Source organism: Gopherus flavomarginatus, chromosome 4 (genome assembly GCF_025201925.1).
Source record: "Gopherus flavomarginatus isolate rGopFla2 chromosome 4, rGopFla2.mat.asm, whole genome shotgun sequence".
In the NCBI taxonomy this organism is placed as follows: domain Eukaryota; kingdom Metazoa; phylum Chordata; order Testudines; family Testudinidae; genus Gopherus; species Gopherus flavomarginatus.
This window is the reverse complement of record NC_066620.1, coordinates 45,267,499-45,293,545: the sequence shown is the minus strand read 5'-3', so window position 1 is coordinate 45,293,545 and position 26,047 is coordinate 45,267,499. Positions and strand designations below refer to the sequence as shown.

The 26,047-nt window shown below is 41.2% G+C and overlaps 1 protein-coding gene across 7 annotated transcripts in view; it reads right to left on the bottom strand.

Annotated features, from left to right (window-relative positions):
- HHAT (hedgehog acyltransferase) overlaps positions 1 to 26,047 on the bottom strand; it is a 349,307-nt gene that overhangs the window by 293,051 nt on the left and 30,209 nt on the right. For 5 of the 7 annotated variants that reach the window (XM_050951880.1, XM_050951879.1, XM_050951882.1 and 2 more), the window contains exons 4-6: positions 19,500 to 19,613; positions 14,322 to 14,516; positions 10,060 to 10,272 (exon numbers count right to left, since the gene is read on the bottom strand). In XM_050951880.1, the coding sequence (XP_050807837.1) occupies positions 10,060 to 10,272; positions 14,322 to 14,516; positions 19,500 to 19,613 (522 nt within the window). The remainder of the gene's footprint in view (positions 1 to 10,059; positions 10,273 to 14,321; positions 14,517 to 19,499; positions 19,614 to 26,047) is intronic. The other 2 variants (XM_050951885.1, XM_050951886.1) reach the window with 2 other exon arrangements.

The following is a 26,047-nucleotide window of genomic DNA, read 5'->3' as shown; positions in this document are numbered from 1 at the left end:
AGTAGGGCTGAAGTAGTGCAAGCCACAATAGTGCAGAGCTTCCACACTAGCCATCACGATTCAGGAGCATGGTGCATTGCCACGATAGATGCAGCACACTTGGACAGTGCTACAGGGCCTGTGGATTGTTGTATCTACCTCACAAAACAGCTCCCTTAAACAGGTATGTCATGTTTTCATCCGTCCACATTTTTTATTTGCTTTAATGGATGCTTCAAACGGTTCAGTCCTGCAGGGGTATCTATGAATACCCAATGAGGGCAGGAGATGCATCACCCTACATCATCAATTCAGATACCCTGTCACCCCACTGCCAGACAATTTCTGAGCCTGGAGGCACCAAATATGTTGAATGTCATCATATTTGAAGATGCTCAAGGAGAGCCTTATTTAATTATAATCTTCTAATTTCTAGAGGGCTGTCACACAGAGGAATACAAGTCATTTTAATAACACCTGTATCTGGCTCTGTGAATTCTACCCTAAGTACCTGATCCAGCAAAAATTATCTGCTAAGAAATAAACACAAGCTTCTCAAAGAGCACATGAAAAGAAAACTTTATGCTTTTCTCAGCTTGTATCTACCACTGACATCCTCATTTTAGTGTCTCTTCGCACACAGGAACACAGGAATGTAGGAACTGGCAGACTGGATCAGACCCAAGGTCCATCTAATTCAGTATCCTCTTTAACAGTGGCCAGCATCATATGCTTGGGCGTAAAGTGAAAGAACCCCAGAGCAGGCAGAAGAGCCTGGAGAACAGCCTAAAAACAAACCTACAGCACTAACGTGTATTTTTAACCACACAAGTGTAACCGTGTTATAGAATTTCCTCTCACTGATACAAGGTAACAGAAGTCATTCATAAGAACATAAGAATAGCCGTACTGGGTCAGACCAAAGGTCCATCTAGCCCAGTATCCTGTCTACCGACATTGGCCAATGCCAAGTGCCCCAGAGGGAGTGAACCTAACAGGCAATGATCAAGTGATCTCTCTCCTGCCATCCATCTCCACCCTCAGACAAACAGAGGCTAGGGACACCATTCCTTACCCATCCTGGCTAACAGTCATTTATGGACTTAACCACCATGAATTTATCCCGTTCCCTTTTAAACACTGTTATAGTCCTAGCCTTCACAACCTCCTCAGGTAAGGAGTTCCACAAGTTGACTGTGCGCTGTATGAAAAACTACTTCATTTGTTTTAAACCTGCTGCCTATTAATTTCATTTGGTGACCCCTAGTTCTTGTATTCTGGGAATAAGTAAAAAACTTTTCCTTATCCACTTTCTCCACATCACTCATGATTTTATATACCTCTATCATATTCCCCCTTAGTCTCCTCTTTTCCAAGCTGACGAGTCCTAGCCACTTTAATCTCTCCTCATATGGGATCCTTTCCAAACCCCTAATCATTTTAGTTACTCTTCTCTGAACCTCTTCTAGTGCCAGTATATCTTTTTTGAGATGAGGAGACCACATCTGTACACAGAATTTGAGATGGGGGCATACCATCGATTTATATAAAGGCAATAATATATTCTCAGTCTTATTCTCTATCCTCTTTTTAATGATTCCTAACGTCTTGTTTGCTTTTTTGACTGCCATGCACACTGCATGGAGATAAACAGAACTACAATATCTTCAGTTAACAGTCTATTTCCCTTTAACATCTGTTGGGTTCATTTTTTTCCAAAGCAAGCATTTTGCCTTCAGACTTGTACAAAAACCCTGGAATTTAAAAATTCTGACAGCCAAAGCTACTAAAATAGAGCAAATTAAGAGACAAATAATTTACTTTTCTCCTTAGTTTCTTTTGGGTCACCTTTAGGGGTAGGTTTCGAGTAGCTGTACAACATTTTGTTGTTCTCATAAACAAGCATTAAGTATATTTGAAGCATTTAGTTAAATAGCCTTTGTAGAGGAAGAAATAACTTACCAGGTCACCTATTTTAAGGAAAAAACATTTTAATAAGAAAACTAGGCGGGGGTCTTAAAGTAGATTTTTCAATGCCTGAGGACATCTAGTAATAAAAATGTAGGTTTTTTATTCAAGGGATCTCCCATAGAAAGCCTGATCCAAAGCCCACCAAAGGTAATGGGAGTCTCTCAATTGACTTCAAGGAGCTTTAGAAATAGACCTAAATTCTATGGGCCCTAACACTGTCAATAGAGACTAAGGTATGTCTTAATATGCTGTGTAATAGGATCAGGCATTGTCAAAGCACAATCGTGGTATATGCCAGGGGTGGCTGCATATGAGCATTCATATATATTTTATATTATGCATACATTGTGTGTATGTGTATATATGTGATTCATACGAGCATTCATATATATTTTATATTATGTATACATTGTGTGTATAATTCAATTAATATGTTATGTACATGTAGACTTATACACACACACACACACACACACACACACACACACCACATTCAGAACGAATTTTAAGTTCTGGAGGCATTATTTAAATGTAATCTTCATCTCTCCATAGTTTACCCAAGATGTTGCTCATGGATGCTGATGCTACTTCTTCCAACTGCAAAGCCTGCTGCAATTGTTGGTGGATCCCCCTGTACACATGCATCCGTGCATACACATGCTCACATACACTCCAAATAACTTGAAGGGCCCTGAACCAAGAGAACAAGCATGGTTCTGCTGCAGAAGGGCAGATAAGGCTATTTGCTGAGTCTGACCAAGGGGTCCACAAAGCAGGCAGGCAGGAGCCTCAGAGGCTACTACAGCCTTAGCAGAAGCAACTATTGGAGAAAGAGACAAACACTATTTGTTGTTCCTAGGCACTATAACCTTAAGAGAGTCCAGATGTGAGAGACAAATTCTAATCATCCTGTATTTATCAGTATCCTTAAATACTGGGAAAAGCCATAGTGGCTGTGGTAGTGGTAAATATTTGTTGAAGACAAGAAAGGGGAAGAGACAAAGTAACACTGTGTGATGTTGAAACTCTCCTGTTTGTACCTAATGCACTGGATCTATTGCTCAAAAACAATTTGTCACACTAAATGCTTTACTCCTGTAACATTGCCACAGTCAGCAAGAGCTATGGTGATCTGCTAAGCAAGTGCTGGTCTCACAAGTTTAAGTCATATAGGGGAAGATTTAAATTTTGTAGTTGGCATGTTTCCCAGGATGCCCACCAAATTCTAGGACATTAACTGTATTAAACGCATTCATATACTAAGTCTCATTCCACCTTCTCCCTGAAGTAGGCTAGAATATACAGTAATCTACTGTTTAGTGAGAAACCAGCATTGCCTTCCAGATTCACACACAATACAGCATGCAAACCAAAGAACACTACAGATGTTGAACTTTAATTTTCAAATGCCTCCCTTTTGTGAATCTGATACATTTTCACATGCATCAATTTGCGCATGCAGAAAGCTACTTACAAAAGCCAACGCATATTTACATATCTAAATCAGGTTTGCGCATGAATATTTTGCATACTGTACAAAAGACAGATCCTCTGAAATTTTGGGTGGAAGGATCAAGGTTTCAACTGGCCTCCACAAACGTATGCAAATATGGGTGTTTACCTGTACAAATTGGGAAGTTAGGTTTAATATGGGCTGCATGTATTTACATACATAACACCCACAAATTCTGCAGGTAAATTTGTAGGGGCTGGTTGAACATTTTTGACCTACTGAAACTGCCATGTCTTTGCACATGTTTGTGCAGTATTTGGCATAATAGGGCCTATAATTATTGGTTGGGGCCTCTGGGCACTACCATAATACAAAAATTATGTTAAAGTTATCTACAGCACAGATTAATAAAAAAGTTTCTATTCACCCGTGTGGAATGCTTAAGTTATCTAAAGATAGCAAGTTTGGTATAAAAAGTCATAAAATGCACATAATACATAATCTGCAATATCGCAAATTAGGGTGATAAATTTAACAGTACAGTTTAAATATCAGTATCCATGGAAAGTTATACTAGCAATAACCTGTGAAAAATAAATAATGTCACAATAAACGTAAATTGCCCCTCAATAATTGAGAATTTAGGGTAAGTTATTCCTAAATAAATACGATCTATAAAAAAAATATTTCGGCTACTTTCCTGTTTTTGCTTCTCATTGGCACTCCAGCTCATTTCTCCTGGCATTGCCATTGTCTGGTGATATATTCTAAATAAATGTCCCTTGACTGCTTGATGGTCTGACACCATGAGTTGCTGCATCAGCAGGGCACAGCGCAGACCGATTCCACATTCTCATAATGCTCACTCTTTACTGGGATCCCATGTGCCCACGGCTCCAATGATCAGTGCGTATATTTGAACCTTGTAACCCCCAGCTCTCAGGGCAACAGCTGGGAGGGCGGAGATGTATTTCTTTTTTTCTTTTCTTTTTTTGAGCTTGGGCGTCACAGAAGGCCACGGTCGTGTTCTCAAAATGAACTGTGACATCCACCATGAGGATCCTCTTCGGTACTTTATTAGTAATGACAACGTCTAGTCACAGTTGATTGTCCATTCCAGTGACAGTGGAGTTCACGTCAACCTTCCCCACAAGTAAAGGGCAATTAAGCGATCTTGGATGGTGCTGTGGCACAGCTGCCAGATGTAGGCTACTATTAATAAAAGGTCAAAACCATCCCATTTTTGCAAAGCAATTATAACAAAGTAAAAGCATTATTACTGAAAGCTCTTTGCCACAGAATAGTTTTGCTATTTTTCACTTTCTGTAACTCCATTTTCCAGCATATTAAACAGCAACATTCTTCTCACTCCCAAAATTAATAAAGAGTTTCTGCAATTCTTCTTTTTTATGATAAAAGGAATAAACATACTTCATACCTCATGCATCCAGATAGAGCTGCTGAAAATTGCTAATTAATTATCATTCAGAAGCCCCTCTATATTCTGCCAAGTCACTACCCTCTCCTCATTTAAATCACTCCAACAAATGCACTTCTTCTGCAACACCTTCATGGGAGTCAATAATATGGATTATTCAATAAGTGTATCTTCCTTTTTAAATTTTGTTTAAAAGTAAATCTTGCAGAACCACCAAGATATGCATATGCATACTTCAAATGCTATCATATACAGTAAACAGCATCCTGCTCTACTGTTTGTCTCTCCCCGACTCACTGTCTCATGCCTGAAATTTAGGTTTGTTTGTGGCAGGGACAATGTCTGCTATGTTTTCTTTGAAGCAATTAGCTATACTTTTGGAGCTATAAAATGATATATAATAAGTAAATATTTCCTCAGTCTTCATCTAAGCTAACGTTAAAAGGTAAATACTGTATTCATTTGAATTTTCTCCCCACCAGTTTTGTTCTTCTCCTGAAAAGGGCTTTATAAAGGCACAATTGATTGGCTTGTTCTTAGTGAAGTCTAGAAAATTACCTGATAACTTGTTACATCTTTCAATGAGCTTTGCAGATGATATTGCTCTTCTGACTCATCTCCCTTAATGACATCTCACTGGCAGTGAGTACTTTGAAGAGACCAAGTTTCTTCAAAGTACTGAAAAATCACTTGACTCGGCCCCTTTAATTCCTCTGGCACTTCTGTCAGTCACGGTTCAATGCAGTATCAGTGTGTGTGTTCATTTTTCTATTCAAAGCCACAAAGGGGAACTGGACACCGGATTCCTATTCAATCTAATGGAAAATGAGTGTCCAAATGTCGGACATACCCACAGAAAAGAAAAAGTTGTGCACAGGCTAGCCTACCCATGCTAGCTTGAACCCAACTAGCGCAAATAACAATAGCCATGAAGACACCACAGTGCAGGCTTCAGTGTGGGTAATACAAAGCTGGCATGGACCCTTGGTACATTCTATTCTCACTAGCCTGCTCTGAAGATTGTGCAGCACTGTCTTCACTGCTGTCATTACCTGCACGAGCTGGATTCAAGCTAGCTCATGCTGGCTAGTCCATGTACAGATTTTGCTATAGACAAATTTAGTTCACTTCTACTAATTCTTAAAAGTGTAGCATATTCTACTTTTGTTAACTGTATTTTCATCATGTATCTCTTTAGTAAGGGAATCTTTTTCTCCACTGCCACAGGTGATAAGCATATCTCTTCCTGTCACTAAGCCTGCCCACGTTCTCGCCAACATGATAAAATTCATTTTAGCCAGGTGGGGCAGAGGGTGGAGGACAAAGATAGAAAGAGACTATCAGAAGTACAACCAGTCACCAAAAGTTAACCACATCCCTAAGTAAAGCATGGGACTAATGTCTAGCTGGTTACAAAGGCACTCACTTAGACAGATCCATGCATATTGCTTACAGTTATTGAATTACAAGAATACAGAGACAATCCCTAGTATTTTCTTTCAAACCAAGCATTAAACATTCCACACAGGACTAGATTAGTTTTCTAAGAGTACATGCTGCTTTGAGGTTCCATCTGCTCTATTGGTGGTGGAGGCTATTTTATTATCTTGTCTTCCTTTGAGCTGCACAGCAATTACATATTCACAACTATATCTATGCTAGATCATGATCAGACTCAGCATGCACACGCACAGCAAAAGTGTAAGCTCACCCAGGCCATATCACCAATGTGACTTGATTTTGCCAGGCTGTGAGAGTACTACTGCCTTCATGCCATTTCTACTGAGACTTAACTAGGATACCAACTGGTGCCAATAGTGGTGAAGATTTCTGTGGTGTGGGCTCCTAGCCATTCAGAGAACTGCACTGAGGTCATCCACTCATTTCATGTAAGCTACGAGAGAGTCAAAGGACACCATCGAGCCAACTAGTGACTTTTGCTTACTAGCAATCTAGGCTTTTATCTGAAGAGGTTGCCTAGAGGTGAAAGTCTCTGTCCTGTTACTATTCAAGACCAGGTAGCAATGTCCTGCATTTCCCAAAGTGAGAGGTGTGAATGATTAGCCAAACTGGATGCTCAATTGTTCTCCAGAGTTTCAGCTTTCATTTTAATTAAAAATTAGCCTTTACTTGTTATGGTTTCAAAGAAAAGCTTCAAATTGTGAAACAAGGGTAATCAACGCAGAGACATCTGCATGAATTTGTAGAGCACCTGAAACAGCAGCTCTGAGGTTTAAATTGTGCCATTTATTTGAATGGACAGTAACTCATATCCCAATGATGATCATTGACATGTCAACATTGTTCGTTATTTCACTGCTCATCAAAGCATAAGAAGGAAGAGAAAGAAATCATATCATGAAAAATTACAGCAGAGTCCCCTGGGAGAGGGGGGCATAAAAGACTAGCCTAGGAGATGTATAAATTAAGGTGAAATGACCTTTAACAACACATGGCAATGTTTCAGGCACATGATTGGTTTCATTTTTTTTAAATCTCAGCTTTCAAAAGTTTGGAATTAGTTGTTTGAACTATTTATCAGCGGCTTTCAAATCAGCTTCAGGGAAAATGTGGTCCAATGAATACTCATCAACTGTCAGCTATGACATATTCAATGCAACAAAATGAAGGATTTGCAAACAGCTGAAGGAATATTTTATCACTCATATAGCTCAGTGGTTTGAGCATTGGCCTGCTAAACCCAGGGTTGTGAGTTCAGTCCTTGACGGGGCCATTTAGGGAACTGGGGTTAAAACAAAAAAACCAAAAAAACCTGGGGATTTGTCCTGCTTTGAGCAGGGAGTTGGACTAGATGATCTCCTCAGGTCCCTTCCGACCCTGATATTCTATGATGACCCTATAATTTCGGTTTCCACTGCACCTGTGTGGGATGGTGGGCAGGGTTTACCTTTTCTTATCATTTTTCATATGCTACATATGGAAGAATGCCCAGAAAACATGACTACATTAAGAATGTTCTCTATCTTAAGACCCCCAAATCTGGCACCTGCAAGACTTTCCTGTAATTTTGGCTTTACAAAACTTAAACATCTGGTCCAGGATAAGGATAAGAATCACAAATTTTCTGGGGATTAAGACTGAAAATTCTTTCATTCTTATTTACGTATAATTTTCTAGCTGACTTTCAACTTGGCTTTGTTCAGCGTGTTGTGGGGGGGCAGGGCTCCAAGTAACCGACAATATGGCATGGGGTTAAAAGTTTACATTCTCAGGCCCACTATCGCCTTCGAATTGCCCCTTAGATTAATCAATATGTTCCTTTGAAGCTAGCATGAGTACATGTAATCATTTATCATTTTCTTTTGTTCTTTTGTTTATGGTATAAAATGTAATCGATCAAAGGGGGGCTCTGTAGTGTGGGTAAAGGATGTAGTTAATTAAAGGATCCGGTACGTAATGAATTGTAAATGATCAATTGTGGCACCTGTGAATCTTTGTAAACAAGTAGGGTATATAAGACATGGCAAAAGATAACGGGGTGTGCAGGATTTGAGATTTGTATATCTCCCGGCACCTTATTTGAATTCAAATACAAGACTTGCTTCTCCACTCCGGTGTGATTATTGGGGATACGCACACCGGGCAAACGAACCCTAACTGTTGCCCCCTGCAACAAGTGTATAAGCTTGAACTGAGTCCAAGCATCAAAATATCTCTTACACTTTTATCTGCTGTTCAGGAAAATAAGAATATTGGAATGTTGGAATTCCCATCTTTGTATGGAAGACAGTAGGGATATATTTTTGTTCAGCACTTAGATACTAGGATGATGGACATGTTAGAAATAAAGTGGGGATGGATGGAGCTGTTGTCATGCAAGAAAAGCTGAAAATAATAAAGAGCAATTTATTCATTTTCTGGTAAATTTTCATTTGAATAAGGTGTATAGCCTGTGATACCCACAATGAAAAGACATCTATGAACTGTTGTCAAAAAGTTCCCTCACTGACATGCTCAAAACTGATCTGTCTCTGTGGCATTGTTATATACCTTGATGTTGTCAAATTCAGAGCCAGATATATTGTTCAAAGCAATTAAATTACTTTGTTTTTCTAAAGACCACATGGAAATAGAAGTCTCTTACAACAGCCAGGAAGGAGAAAATTTTATATTAGATTCAGTTATGGATACTGGGCACTGAAATCACCAAATGCATGAATGAAAACTACTATGTTTCCTCTGTGGGTTTTCTAAGGTATCTAATTGATTGAAAAAATATGTATCTATTTCATATCTCCAAGCCTTCACAGTCTCATGAAGAAGATAAAAAAAAATTGTGGAAAACGAAGGCTCTGAGTTTAAATCAGCCCCTCTTTACCCCAATCACTAGATTTTTAGACCTAGTTGGACATTCTCCTTCAATGTCACTCAGTCAATGAAATAGATGCTCAGTTTTTAATGAATAGTTTTTTGTGAATTCAGTATTATTCTATGGCTGATGTATAACCAGGTAATACCTAAGCTTGTATTCTCAGTGCGCCCTTTTTTCCTGCATGCAATCTGCTTCAAGCCATGCAAAAAAGGAGAAGATGAAGATACACTAACATTAAGAATATTTTTGTTTGAAAATCTCATCAATGAGAATTTTTTCTCAAGTAGGTAACTGTAAATGAAACTTTTGACTCCGACTCATCTGCAAAGTGCATTTTAAAATACATTATCAGATGAATCATCTGAAGTAATGGATTAAAGGGAATTTGGGGCTCTACCTATCCAAAATGTTCATCTAATTAAGGACACCATCTCTCAAAAAATGAAAGTATCTGCCCTACCCCCATCTTCCCACACACACACAATCTCTTTCTCTTTTTAATTTAATGCAGCTTGAATACATATATCTGGCAGCTGGAAAGAGGTCACCAATTTGTTTAGCAGCTTTTCAGATATTATTTTCAAGATATAGACCTGAGCTTCAAAGTCTGGATCCAGAACCAAAATCTTCTGAAGTTCAGGGGGTGTTTAATAATATGTAGTTTTAGGTCCCCAACTAATTTTCAGGCTGTCATCTTCCTTCTTTCAGGGCCCATTCTGGCCAGTTTATCAAAGTGCCCAGAGCTGTCAACCCCCACATTAAAGGTAATGTGTGAAGGTGCTGGGAACCTTGCAGGAAGTGCATAGCATCTCAGAGGATTTAGCCCTCAGTCCACATCAGATGTATTGAAAACCAACAGCTGTATCATCTTGAAAGTGCTGTTACCTGCTTAGTAAATTCACTGAAGGTGATAATGGGTCCATTGTGGAACACAGGATAGTAGAACATGTAGGCCAGCATCCAAAAAAATGAGTGGTACCTCTTCTGGGTAGACCCATGCCAGCAGTATTCAAGGCTGAAACTAGTGTAGTAGAGGCAGCGAACAGTCAGGGTGAAGAGCAGCAAGTAGTACTCATTTTCAGTGTCGTACCACTCTCTCTGCAAAACAAAACAGAGAATGTTTATAACATGATGGGATTTGATATCAAACAATCAATATTCTTACTGGCACTTTACTAGTCCTTAGGTCATCATCAATACAGGGCAGTTAATATAGAATCTTAAACTATTTTGTGCGCCTCCCTGGGGAGGCACCTGCACATAGTGGGGAGGCACTATTTATACTTAATTCCTTGGCATATCATGGTTTCAGGCTCAGGGAAAGCTGAGGCTGGAGCTGCTAGATGACACTGTTGGTAGCCTCAGCTGTTACGACAAGACTGCAGTTCCAGCCGCCCCAACAGAGGCAGCTGCAGGGCTTGCTGGTCCCTGCAGACGGAGGCTGCTCCCTGCCCATGCAGAGCAGGAATGCTGTAGCCCACAGGGGCCTGTGGAGCAGCGGGAAGGTGGCTTAGTGGCAGCAGCTGCCTGCTCCTTTCATTCTCCTGCACTGGGGAAGGGGAGACACAAAGGTGAGTTATGTATGGAGACAAAGGGCAGGAAATTCTCAGTGTAACTAACAGACTTGGTGAATGCCCACACATCAGTGAACTATGTTTGGATGGTAACATCTATACCGTAGCGGATTTGATAGCCCTCCACCTTCCCCTACCTCCCTTTTAATAAGATCCGGTCCTGCTGCACCATGCATTGGAACCAAAGAGAAACAAGTTTGTCAGTCCTAATAAAGGTGGCTTTTAGAGAGAGGCTAATAGAACAAATAAATCTGTTCACAAGTGAAGAACAGTTTCTTTAAAATCCATATAGCCAGTGAAAGGAAGCAGAGGATGAAGATAGCAAAACTGAGTCTATGCCAATCAGTTAAAGGATGGTTAGCGACCCTTGTTTTGGCATAAATCCAACAGTTAGAGCAATAGGCTTCATTTTCCAATTCAGAAACCTACAGTCATGAAAGAGAAACTGCCAAGCTTGACTAAGCAACTCTGGGATATGAAAAAGATCAGCATTTTGAATTAGAGCGATTACATCTCTCTTGAATTAGAAATGTGTTTACTGGAGCATCAGTGGAGCACTTATTTATCATATATTATGCTCCATCAAAATAACCTTTATACATTAAGGCATATAATTTCATCTTGATGCACAGGGCTTTATTCACGTAACACCAATCAACACGACAAGGGATAACCCCCTTTATTTCCCATGAATAATGCCATGTTTCAAGAAGCAGCAAATATGCTGAATCTGATTTTGAGCTAGACTTCAAATCCAAAAACTCCAACAACTGGAGGTGTGGAAGGCAGCGGGGTCACATTCAAATATTTATTTATTTATTTTTACACATTGCAAAAAAATCTGTAGGCTTCTTACACAAAGGGTTAGGTAGGTAATATACATAATCATCCTCTTGATAGGTGTGATGCAAACATATTAGGATCTGAGTGCCTTAGTATCAGAAAGATGTTGACAAATTTGAGGGAATTCAGAAAAGAGCAACAGATATGAAGAGTCTAGAGCAGTGGTTCTTAACCTTTACTGCAGCCTGCACCCCTTGGGTTCTCAAAATATGTTCTCGCATACCTTATCAAAAATCAAAATATGTTCTCACAACCCTTAAACCTAAAAAATATGCTTTTGCACCCCTTAAACCTAGATATATTTTTGTTTGTATATTACAGTAATCGTTAAAAAAATTATGAAGTTAATAAATACATAGGTTTGATGAAACAAAGTAGTTGTACTTATGTCTGTGCTTAATTTGTGTTTTCGATGATTTACCTTTGAAAAAAATCTGGCATGTCTCGCACCCCCAGAAAGGGCATCTCGCTCCCCAGGTTAAGAACCACTGGTTTAGAGGAACTAGCTCATGAATAAAAACTGAATACAGGCAAAACCAACTGAAGTATTCAAAGGGTGTAAACACCAGACAGAGTGGAATGTCTAGGGTTCGTGCAAGGGATCTAACTAGGAGCAACAGATTAAAAGGAAGTCTAAGTATCTGGAAGAATTTCAATTATAGCCATTAGACTGTGGAAGAGGGAGTGACAGAAAAATCCATATCTTGAGGTGTGCTATAGGGTACCGCAGTATCCGTGTGGGTAACTACAAGGGACTATTCCTTCAACACTACCAAAGGATGTGTACTAGTGTGCTTTAGGATGTCAAAAAAGACCAAGTTTATGCCTTGAACTACCATTAGCAGAGACCTGATGAGAAGATTTCTGTCTCCTTTTCTTAGAGGGTGCCTGAGAAGGTGGCCACTTTTTAAGTTCCACAGAGGAATGATGGAGTGTGCTACTCCTGTCAGATAAGATTTAAGAGAAGGAGCCTCTGTGGAAGAAGTGGAAGAGGCACAAAACTAAGCGGCTGTAGGTGCCAGTGCATTTTTTGAAGACGATGGCTCCAAAGGCAGAGGGAATGCCCAAATCTGAGGCCAGTCTCGTTGATTTATCTAATGGGAACAGCTTCAAGCAAGCTTCTCTCGTTTATCTGAAAAACAAATAGAGCATTTGGACCCTCACCTAAACAACAAACTTTCAGAATGGCCATCATTAAGGAGAATGGCCATGTCACATGAAGGGCAATATTTCAAACCAGGAGATTTCTGTTCAGCCACAGAGATAGAAAATTATTTTAAAAGTTGCCCAGATGAAACATAACTATAAACAATACTTAAAACCTATGAAACGCTAACCCTAGTACTACTGCTGTCAACTAACCTTATCCAGGAGTTACAAGAAAAACTAGTTAACTAGGCTGTGGAATAAGGACACTGGCAATTCCTTCATCTCTCAGCCAAGGGCAGTTAGAGAGGAAGTTGGCCCTATTCTGTCATTTCATGCCCTCGGGAGAAGGGCGCAGCCACTGGTCAACAGGCACTGCTGCCCAAAAGACTGCAATCTCTGACACATGGGGTAATGCACATCAAGAGTTGAATACGTATAAACAATCACTCTACTATAAATGTTAACTTTTTATGTCAATCACAGGTGCAGTGTAGGCATAGAAGTAGGTCTTGGGCCCTTTTCAAGTGTGGGATGGCATCTGAAAGGGAAAGCATGATCAGAAAAAATTCCCTCTTGACTGCCTGAAAGGACACCTGGCTCCTTCCAAACACCAAAATGAATAATGCCTCTTTAATGTATTAAAATCCATATAGTCATTCAACTTTTCTTCAATCCTTACTATTTGAGTCTACTATCTCAACTAGAATCCCATTCCACCTGTTCAGCACTCTCTCTACAAAAGGCCCTCAATTCTTTTTTAATATGTTCCCTCCTGCACCTAATTGTATGACCTTTAGTTCTGGCTTGTTCATCAACCTCAAAAAGGTTATTCAATCTTGATTTTATAACAATCCTTGACTAGTTTAAGTACTTCACTTATGCTGCCTTTTAATCTTCTCTCAGGACTAAATAATCCAGATGCTTCTCATATGTAAGACCACTCATTTCATTCATCAATTCAGCTGCTCTTTAGAATCCTTTGGGAGGAAAGACACCATAAAAAAGTAATTTGAAGATAATGATGACAATAATAAAAGCAAGCAGAGCTGTAGATAAATGGTTTGGAAATCCACAGACAGCAGTTTTAATTAAAATATAGCCAGGTCTTAAAGAAAGTAGGTAAATCAGATTAGATTGAGCATATAGTACAGTTTATTGCATTCAGTGATTTCATCTATTGTTTAAAATAGAACAAGTAAGCTGCAATGGAGAACAAGGCTCTTCTATCTGCCTCACAGCTCTCCTCTCAGTTTATACCAACATGAAACTCTATAGAATAACAGTCTTCTCATACATCTAGTTATCTTTTAGTACTCAAGGCCATAACACACCATGACAATACAAATGAGAGAGAGCCCACTAGAGGGAGTTCTCAGCAAGGTTATTAACATTTCCAAATGAGATGCTACAGTCAAAGGCTGTACCAACACCTACTGCACCTCAGCACCTAGAAAGTTCTTTTGAGTCCATCTCTGCCTAGGCAAAACTAAAAGTGATTCTGCTGATAAGGATTTTGCAATAAAATGTTGTCCACGATCATGATAAATAAATAACATACTTTGATCACACTAAAAAAATTACCTTTGCTTCTTCCACGGCTGGTACGCGCAAAGTTGATAACAAAAGTAGTGAGCACAGCCATGTCAGGACTGCTCTCTGAAACTGAGCCACAAAAAATGAAATGGCTATATGCAGCAAAATCACTGCCAAGCCATTGATTCCTAACAGAAACCAGCAGGCCACCATTCCATATGCCATTAGACACCAAGGTTTGTACTGGAAGAAAAGGAGAGAAGGGGACTTTCAATTTAAAATAATTGAAGTAAAAACTATTAATCATCCCCCCAAAACATGACATTTACCTTAACAAACCCGTATTTTTTTAATAAATGCCAAAAATAAACAGACACAAAATACTAACCTGAGAACAGTACTGATATTACAAAAATTAATATAACTTTAGTTTTAAAAATACCTAATTATCTAAATATCAGATGTGAAATACAAGGACTCCCTGGAACCAGAGATTTAAATTCTGATAGGATCAATTAATCACTTCTTTCTTCAAGTTAGAGAATTTGAGCTCCAGGCAGTTTTTTTCTGTGAGGGCCCTTCAGATGAGAAGTTAACATTGAAGCATTCTCTGCTCTGCATGGACATTAAAAATCATTGGGCACTATTTATATGCTTAGAGGAATTGCCCCAGTGTCCCCGCCCATATTTCTTTCCCCTCATTGTTTTAGAGTGTGCTGTGTGCAGGTGAACGGTGCCACTGTCACAACTCACCCAACCGGTTGATTCTTGTATATAACTCTTTGCCTCCACCATTTGCTACTATCAAAAATACTCAAAGAAAAGATTTGGAAACAGCTCCTTCAAGAGCCAATCAGTGTTGCTCTGTGTATCAGCCATGGGATAGCTAAAAGCAAGAGTTGCTTTCTCCTCCACCAAGGACTAAGGCAGGAGTGCTGGAACTAGGGGTGCAGCAGCACCCCATCTTGAAGTGGTTTCCATAATATACAGAGTTTACAGGTTTTTTCCAATGGCTCTCACCAGCCCCACTATAAAAACTGTTTCAATACCACCAAGAAACCTACCAGCCTAGGAAACTAGGGAACCAAACTTGGATCTGTCCAAACACAGACCACTAGGTCCAGCGCTTTCCTCCCGGAGAAATTCCAACGGAAGGAGCAGGCTTTTCTTGAAGTTCTGCATGTTCTCACAGTTTTGCACCCTTATCCTCCCCCTTAACAGATTCCAATTGTGAAAAGAACCCTCTTGCTGCTTTTTACATAATTTAACATGATTTGAAATCTAAACAATGCACATAAGCTTATATCATTACTCATTATAAATCATAAGCTTATATCATTACTCATTATAAATCTGAACTCAAAAATGGAGAGAGGGTTGCACTGAGAATCACTTTAACACAACAGTAGTAGAGACCCTTTCACAAAATCGTAAAAGAGATGTTCTTCTAGTGCAGTGGTCCCCAGTCTTTTTCGTCTGGTGGGCGCCAGACAATGAGCCACGGAGGACCGTGGCAGTGGACAAGCATCCACCGAAATTCCGCTGACAAGAAGCAACGTCAATAGGCGTTGCCGCCGAAATGCCGCCAACAAGCAGCAGCATCCAGAAGTGTCACCGCCAAAATCTCTGGATGATGCAGCTTGTTGGCAGCATTTTGGAGAATGCTCGTCCGCCAGCTACTACATGAGTGCACCATGGCACCAGCGGGCACCGCGCTGGGGACCCCTGTTCTAGTGCATCTAAACTTTGGCTCCTCTATGAGCATTCAACTCAAATACAGATATGTAGCTTCCTACTACTTTGACTGTTTAGTGCAACTATTTTAAATATTTTTTAAATAATTTCTTCCTGCAAAGCATCACAAGAAAACTGAAGCCCACGTCTCTAGGAAAGGACATGACAGCTAAAGAATCACATGACACAGAAGTCCAGTGAACTATTCACAGCAAGACATGGGGCTAATCATTAGAAGTGAACAAATGTGACTGTTAATTAGTTACTCAAATATTCCTTGATTATAATTAGGTTTATGGCTTCTTTTCCAGTCTACATTATTAGCATTCATCATATTTACAAAAACAAGTCAGCAAATACATTCTATCCTAGATATTTACAAGGTTAGATCCTCTCTCTCTTGTGGACAAACTGAACAAGGGACTAAAACTTGCATATGCTTTCAAAATTATTCCTTCTAATGGAAACACAAGGATTTCCAATCCCATGAATCTGCAGAATCCATGACTAAGGTATCCCACAGACCCCAAGATCTTCTATAACATCTTGCTCTGATTCCCAAAATCCTAGAAGAAAAGTCCCTGCAAATCACCTGCACAGTGGTATTTATATGAATAAGCCAAGTATATCTGCAGTTACATTAGCTAGGATAAAATTACCAGGGCCATCATTCCAAATGCTTTAAGGGCAGAAACTGATCCTCAGCTGGAGACAAAACATTATTTCCCCTTTACATTATTACACAATTAAGTATACTGAAGATATTCTTAAATATTTGCTGCACTCTCAGAGACAAGATGAATCAATGGTCTATTCAACTGTGATGATTCCTGTGCAGCACATTATATTATGATTACTACTACTACATTTCCTGCCCTTCACCTGCCATTTTCAAAAGATCAATTCATTACATTCACCTTCTTTTTCTTACATCCACAGTATCAATGCTTCTAACTTTATTTTCAATTTACAGATCACCCAAGTTCTAAGAAAAAGCTAGCACAAAGAAAAAAAGTGATACAAGGTCACAGGCAGTATCATGACAATAGCTCCGCAGGGACTGCTTAGTGTTCCCATGTGTTTCCAATACAGATTCCATGAACCATAACTGCTGGCAGTCAGATCTTCATCCTACCTGAGATAATCTCTTTCAGGACTCAAAGGCGCTTTATAAAACCTCTCAACTGAAACTGCTGAAATACCTGATGTTACATATTCTGCACTGCCCCCAAAGCACAAATGTTTGGCATTCTATAAAGAAAGGCAGCAGTGAAAGAAATTAGATTTTGTCTTTAAAAAAAGCAGTCTGCATAATGAAGCAGGTCAATAAAAGCAGAACAATAAGGTTATTAAATTATTCTTTTCTGAGATACAACATGATTATGATTCAGCTTCAGATTCAAAGTTCCATGCAATTTCATCTCTGATTAATGCTAAGGAAATATAAACTGGTCCCCTTCCTCTCTCTGTAAACCAAGAATATGATTTATTAAAAGACACCCCATTTTTACATACTACATTGCTGAAACTATAATAGGCAGGGCTGGTAACACCACCTATTACAGTTATGTGACACTTCCCATTATTTGACCTTTGTTTTCAGTTACTCACATTTTTGCCAAACATTAACTGCATGGGCTGAAATTTTCCATTCTGGACACCAAAATGGTTCAGCCATATTCAAGAACAAGGAATGGTTTAGTGATGGAGGGTTGAATTTATTTGATGACAGGGACACTGATGGAGAGGAATTGAGCTAAGCTGCTAATGAAGGCATTGAAACTGATCGATGGCAGCAAGAAGGGCAAGATTTGTTTTCATGGCAGAGTAAAATGATCATATGCAGACATAACTTGGGTGGTGTTAGCATAGAGGAGAATAGGAAGACCTGGTAGATGGACTGATTAGATACAGAGGATAGATGTGATTGGGAAAGATCGTTAAGAGTTTGTGATGGAAGGTATAAAACACTTCCCAAAATGGAAACGTGCCTGAGCATTTGTTAATTCCTTATTCATCATCTTCTTTATAAAATTATGGGGGCAGGGAGTGAACAAATCCATTATATCGGCTCCAAACTTTGGCAGTCCTTAGGTCATTTCTTGCATTGCCACTGAAAATTGATAGGACGAGCACAGCCACTGAGAAGCTTCATACCGCCACTATTTCCTCACCTTGAATCGCTCTACCACAAAAATGTTTCCTTCTTTCTCCCCTCATTTATGGATTTTCCCTGCAAAATTTCAATTATCCAGAATAGGTAGTATTCAGTCCTGCAAAAGTGCCTGAAATCTCATTCCTATAGGTTAGGAACATGAGGAAGGTCCCAGATATTAGACATTAAATTTGCTACATTTTTATATATAGCTTAGTCACTTTATAGCTTTATAATCCTCGCTGCCCGCTAAGTTCTGAAAATGTGGGTTTATGGAACTAAGAGGGGCTAGCTTTGCAGACTGAAGGAGATGAAAAATCTTCCCAGTTGAACTGTGGTCAGAAAACGTAATTTGTATCCTCTAGGAAAGTCCAATATTTGGTTTTGTCCTGATTCAGGACCAACCAAGAAAAAAGAGACAATTTTTGTAGAATCAAATATTCACATGCAAGTGTTGAAATGAAATGTTTTGACACTGTGAAATAAACATTTAAATTAAATGTCAATTGGACCTGAAACATTCTGAACTGACATTTCACTTTAAAACGACATTTTAAGTTGAAATACCAATTTGAAATTAACTGTTTCTATTTGAATCAACTCCTCAAATAGAAACTGTTCAGTTCAAATAAGCACTTCAAAACAAAGCAAAATGTTTGGATTAAATGATGCTTTGGAAAAAAAAACCATTAAAAAAAATCCAGTGTTTTCCAGTGTAAAATTTCACTTTCAACAACTACATTTTCCAATGGAAAAAACCTACCTCAGACATCTCTTCTCCACAGCACATACTAGGGGACAGAGTTACTCTGTACTGGGTCTATGGTATAACTGCCCATCCATGTAGAGACATGCTGCTTTTGGCTGTCATGCACCTGCATGATGTGTATCAGGTTTGGTCCCAAATATCGTGCATATCCAAGTCCCCATTATCCAACATCAGTTTTGAGTATTCTCACAGGGCAGTATTAAGTCCCTAACTATAGGCCCAGTTCTCTCAACTTTACTCACAGTGAGGTGTGCTTTATTTATGTTGATTTAAACAGGCCTTTGGAGCTGTGCTCCAGCTCCGCTCCAGCTCCAGGCAAAAACCTGCAGCTTCACTGCTCCGCACTCCAGATCTGGGCTCCACTCCAAAGACCTGGATTTAAATGGGACTGCTTCATTTAAGAACTGAGTCATAAATAATTATATCTCCTAGATACAATTTGTCGGAAATTTTCATTCTATAGAATATACTTTTCAACAATTTTTAATATAAGGTATTCTGTTTTTCAGGTCTCACAGCTAACTGAAAAAATATAAGATGCACTCCTGCAAAACACATGCATTCATACCTTTTCCATAAAGAGCCTTGACATCTGTGATACCATTAAATGGCCAAGCAGAAGCCATATGATACGTTCCTTTCCCCATTCCATCCAAAAACTCCACTCAAAGTCTGTGGGATCCTAGAATACATAGTGAATCGATTGATACATGTTTCAAAACGGGGGGGAGGGGAGGGGATTGTATTGATGGAACAGAGGGAAAGGTTTGAATAAAACACAAAGGTTTATGATCCAATACCACAGAGCGTGGTCTGAAGGGAATCTACACACATTGTAACAGCAGCAGGGTCAGATTTTCTGAGGTCATGAGCATCCACAATTCCAAATGATTTCAATTTGTTTAAAATTGGTGGAACCATTTCTATTGGTCTTATATCTTGTAAAACCTAAATCTGGGACCAAATTTGATTTGATGGTGACCCTCCTTTAATTTTCCCACCAAAGCATCAAAATTTTTCAAACTATAAAATATACGCACAAGCACATAAATACATGTATCATCTCAGCCCTGAAAAATGTAGATAAAAGTGAGCACAGGCTCAGCACAGAATAAGATTCCTGATTTTAAGGACTCTCTCTATTCATCAATATATATTGAATACCAGCATGGTATGATCATAATAATTAGATTTCTCCAGGAAGCCTGTCAGGAACAATATGACAGTCCTTCACACAAGGATTATCAAATGGAATTTTCAAACTACAGTAGTACGCGGCTGTTCCCCAGTATCTGAACACAAGAGGATAATAGTATGGATTTCAACTATGCAGCAAATACCTTCTTTAAACTAGATTATGTTACTATGCAGATCTTAGTCCAACTGTACACTTTGCAGCTTTGGCTCCATGCCCAGTGCACCAGACAGCAGAATTGAGCTAGCATGAGGAAAGAAATAATCTGCATGGTAAAAAGGTGGTGCAGATGACTCTCCCCCATGAAGCAAGGAAGCAAACCAGAGAAGGAATTATAACCGAGTCTGGACTGCTCCTGGGGCAGAACAGCTATGCACCACTCTTACTCGTGACAAAACAAAGTATCCAAAGTAACTTATAGCAGCATATTAGCTTTAACTTAATTCAATTTAATTATTCTGATGATCTTCCAATATTTGAATAATTTTTAATTTTAAAAAATGCCTGATTACGGTTTTTTCATGCAATTTTGGCTCCTAGCTTCCCACCTAGATTTGATCACAACCAACACTTTTTTGAAACACAGCTTTTTTTCCTAGGTCCTGAGACATGCCCATACTACCGATCATAGTGTTTCTTGCTGAATTCACCAGCTTCAATGGGACTACTCAGGGTAGTAAGCACTATATGCTCATACTAAGTGAAGAAAGAGAACTTCATGAGGTGGCACAAAGAACAATCTACACAACCTTCTACCCACACTAAGGGTATGTCTACACTACGGGATTATTCCGATTTTACATAAACCGGTTTTGTAAAACAGATTGTATAAAGTCGAGTGCACGCGGCCACACTAGCACATTAATTCAGCGGTGTGCGTCCATGGTCCGAGGCTAGCGTTGATTTCCGGAGCGTTGCACTGTGGGTAGCTATTCCATAGCTATCCCATAGGTCCTGCAGTCTCCCCCGCCCCTTGGAATTCTGGGTTGAGATCCCAGTGTCTGATGGGGCAAAAATCATTGTTGTGGGTGGTTCTGGGTAAATGTCGTCACTCATTCCTTCCTCCGGGAAAGCAACGGCAGACAATCATTTCGCGCCCTTTTTCCCTGGACTGCCCTGGCAGATGCCATAGCACGGCAACCATGAAGCCCGTTCAGCTTTTTTTTTTTTTACTGTCACTGTATGTGCACTGGATGCCGCTGACAGAGGCAATACTGCAGCGCTGCACAGCAGCATTCATTTGCCTTTGCATGACAGCAGAGATGGTTATCAGTCATTCTGTACCGTCTGCTGTGCCATTGTAAATTGGTAATGAGATGACGGTTATCTCTCGTTCTGTACCGTCTGCTGCTGTCATGGATGACCCTGCCTGAGGTCAGCTGGGGGTGCAAAGACAAAAATGGGAATGACTCTCCGAGTCAATCCCTCCTTTATGGTATCTAAAAATAGAGTCAGTCCTGCCTAGAATATGGGGCAAGTCTACTAGAGAACCAGTGTATCAGAGAACCAGAGAGCACAGCCGCTCCGTGTCAGATCCCGCAGAAATGATGAGCTGCATGCCATTCTAGGGGGTGTCCCTGAAACAACCCCACCCATTGCTTCCCTCCTCCCCAAACCTTCCTGGGCTACCGTGGCAGTGTCCCCCCCATTTGTGGGATGAAGTAATAAAGAATGCAGGCATAAGAAACAGTGACTTGTTAGTGAGATAAAATGAGGGGGAGGCAGCCTCCAGCTGCTATGATAGTCCAGGCAGGACATTAAGCGGTGTGGGGGAGAGGAGCCCAGCATCCCATTGCTATGATAGTCCAGGAAGTACAGAATCTTTTCTTTACACATGAAAGGGAGGGGGCTGATGGAGCTCAGCCCCCAGTTGCTATGATGAGGACGGTTACCAGCCGTTCTGTACCATCTACTGGGAATGACCGGGAATCATTCCTATTTTTACCCAGGCACCCCCAGCCGGCCTCACCTGAGGCCAGCCAGGAGCACTCACGGGCTCATGACCAGGACGGCTACCAGTCCTATTGCACTGTACCGTCTGCCACTGGGGAGGGGAGGGGAGGGGAGGGGATGCTACTGTTTACTGCTGCAGCACTGTGTCTACCAGCAGCATGCAGTACACATAGGGTGACCTATAAAAAAGTCAAGAAATGTTTTATTCCCCTTTTCTATCACGGAGGGGGAGGGAAAGTAAATTGACGAGATAGACCATGAACCACCCCGGACAATGTATTTGACCCTACAGGCATTGGGAGCTCAGCCAAGAATGCAAATGATTTTCAGAGACTGTGGGGACTGTGGGATAGCTGGAGTCCTCAGTACCCCCTCCCTCGCTCCACAAGCGTCCATTTGATTCTTTGGCTTTCTGTTACGCTTGTCACGCAGCACTGTGCTGTGGACTCTGTATCATAGCCTGGAGATTTTTTTCAAATGCTTTGGCATTTCGTCTTCTGGAACGGAGCTCTGATAGAACAGATTTGTCTCCCCATACAGCGGTCAGAACCAGTATCTCCCGTACGGTCCATGCTGGAGCTCTTTTTGGATTTGGGACTGCATCGCCATCCATGCTGATCGGAGCTCCACGCTGGACAAACAGGAAATGAAATTCAAAAGTTCGCGAGGCTCTTCCTGTCTACTTGGCCACTGCATCCGAGTTCAGATTGCTGTCCAGAGTGGTCACAGTGGAGCACTGTGGGATACCGCCCAGAGGCCAATACCGTCGATTTGCGGCCACACTAACCCTAATCCGATATGGTAATACCGATTTTAGCGCTACTCCTCTCGTCGGGGAGGAGTATAGAAACCGATTTAAAGAGCCCTTTATATCGATATAAAGAGCCTCGTTGTGTATCGATATAAAGAGCATTAAATCAGTTTAATGCTGCTAAAATCGGTTTAAACGCGTAGTGTAGACCAGGCCTAAGAAAAGTGCATACAAAATTCATATGATTCTAAATAACAAACTGCAAAACTTCCGTTATAAGGCTCATTAACCACAAAATATTGCAGCAGATCATAGTGACGGTTTTCAGGGACACTCCTGGAATGGCAGTACAAATCACACTCCAGATCAATTTCCTGAAGCAAAATCCCATTCAAGGTTTTAGCTTGAAAAAATATTACATAGCTCCTTCCCCACCCTGCAATTTGTTATACCTGATATTCCATTCTCTCCTCCAACTTTTCCACCATTCTCAATTATAGAACACAAGCCAGTCAACTAGAGCCAATTCTAACACTTCACATTAACTTTTCAAGGAAGACTAGCATTCTTTTTCTACCTGAATGTTTTGAATTAGCTATTTGAGACCCAGTCCTGCAAGCCATCCCTTTAATTCGTCTGAAGCAAATATGAGGTCCAGGCTTGACTGGGCCCCTAAAACTGGAGTACTGCCAGAGACTCAACTGAAAACTGCTAGTGTTCCTGAACCACATCCTAGTGACAATCCCATTTTAAATGACCTGCCCTCAGGGTAGGGCTCTCTGTTCTGCCACATTTTGTTAAACACTGTATCATTACCAGTTTTTGAAGAACATATGTATAAAAACCACTTTAAATATCACATCTCCCCCCACCTGTCTGACCACACACATTTAAAAGACAAAGCCTTTCAACAATGGTAAAAAACACAGACTACATCAGGGGTTCTCAAACTTTTTCTTTCTGAGGCCCCCTCACAACATGCTATAAAAACTCCAGGGCCCAGCAGGGGAGAGAGGGACTCAGGGCTCCCGGCCTCGGGGCGGGGGGGGTCGGTAGAGCACTCAGGCATAGGTGTTGTTTGACTTCTAGTTTGGGTGGGCAGGGGCCAGCAGGACTCAAGCCAGCTCTGCACAGCGGGGTCCTGGGAAGGAGAGTCACCTCCGCCCTCTGACTCACCTTAGCAGACCACTCAGCTTGTCTGGGTTGGGAGTGTCGGGGGACAACCAAAATTATAACTCAAAGGTGGAAAGCTCAGCTCAAAAAGTTTGAAAATAGCTCAAGATGCAGGGAGAGGGATACCTAAGGGCTGTGTGCGGGCAGGAGAGGGGGTAGCTCAGGGTGCGGGGCGGGGGTAGCTATGGGCTGTGTGCAGGCCGGGGGTAGCTCAGAGTGCAGGCAGGAGAGTAGTTCAGCGTGCAGATAGGAGGTAGCTATGGGCTGTGTGAAGGCCGGGGGTAGCTCAGAGTGCAGAGAGAGGATAGCTGGGGGCTGTGTGCAGGCAGGGGAGTAGCTCAGGGTGCAGACAGGGGGTAGCTAGGAGCTGTGTGCAGGCAGGAGGTAGCTCAGAGTGCAGGCAAAGGCATAGTTCAGGGTGAAGGGAGGGAGTAGCTAGGGGCTGTGTGCAGGGAGAAGAAGTTACTCACCTTGTGCAGTAACCATGGTTCTTCAAAATGTGTGTCCCTGTGGGTGCTTCACTCTTGGTGTTGGTGCGTCTCTGCACCGGAGATCAGAGATTTCTCGCAGCAGTACTTGGTCGGGGGAAGGGTGCGCACAGGGGTCTTCTCATGCAGCCATTGGCACCTCCTGTAGCATGCTCCCCCGACCGCCTCCTCTGTTCCTTCTCTACTGCAGAGCTCAGCTGTGTGAACTCCAAAGTAGACGGGAGGAGGGTGTGTAGTGGAGCACCCACAAGGACACACATGTCAAAGAACTATCGTTACTGCACAAGGTGAATAACTTCTTCTTCTTCTTCGAGTGCTGCCCCGTAGGTGCTCCACTCGAGGTGCTTGTAGAGCAGTACCCCACCGGGGTGGTAGGGGTTCGGAGTCATGTATAAGTGTGTGATGAGAGCACTGTTAAGCCCATGATAAGAGTCTGAGATGAGGCCTTGGATGATGGCGTAATGCTTGGCAAAACTGTGCTCCAATATCCAGGTTGCAGCTCTACAAATATCTATTATGGGGACATTGCTCAAGAATGCAATCGATTTTGCCATGGCTCACGCTGAGTGGGATCAGATGCCCAAGGGGGGTTCTTTGTGATGCAGGCGGTAGCAAGTTTGAATACAGGTAGAGACCCATTTGGAGAGTCTTTGGGTCGATATTGTAGAGCCTTTGGCTCACTCTGTTGTAGAGATGAATAGTCTTGGTGACCTGCAGAATGGTTTAGTTCTGTCCAAGCAGAAGGCTACAGCCATCTGACATCTAGCATGTGAAATGTTGCTTCTCAAGAGTCGTTATGTGGCCTGGGATAGAAGGCAGGTAAGTGTACGGTTTGGTTAATATGAAAATTTGTAGCCACTTTGGGCAAGAATTTTGGGTGAGGACGTAACATGATATTGTCTTTGGTAAACACAGCGTATGGTGGTTCGGCTATCAATGCTCCTATTTCGCTGACACGTCTGGCAGACATGATTGCCACTAGGAATGCGACCTTCATTGACATATGAAGGAACGAGCAGGTCACTAGAGGTTCGAAGGGTGGTCTTGTGAAACATTTGAGCACAAGATTGAGATCCCATGTTGGTGCAGGTTGGCGTACTTCTGGATCATGTTCTGTATACCCTCTAGAAAGTGCTGTGTAATCGGGTAAGCGAACACTTAAGCCCCTTCTACCTGTTCGTGGAGGGACGTAATGGCAGCAAGGTGTACTTTAACAGAGCTTATGGCTAACCCCATCTCCTTCAGTTCCTGTAGGTAGTCTAAGATCCTAGATAGAGGCGACATGGTCACATCCAGCTGTTTTTGCTGACACCAAAGGGAGAATCTTCTCCACTTGTGGCGGTAAGTATTTCTCATGGTGAGGTGATAGCTATTTAGTAATACCTGTTTTACTTTCTTCAAACAGTTCAATTCCTCATGTTGGAACCAGAGAGGAGCCACGCTTTCAGATGGAGTTTCGCTGGGTCTGGATGGAGTGTCAGGCCCTTGTTCTGGGACAGGAGGTCTGTCCGGAAAGGCAGCGGTTGTGGGGCACAAACTGCTAGACATGAGAGGTA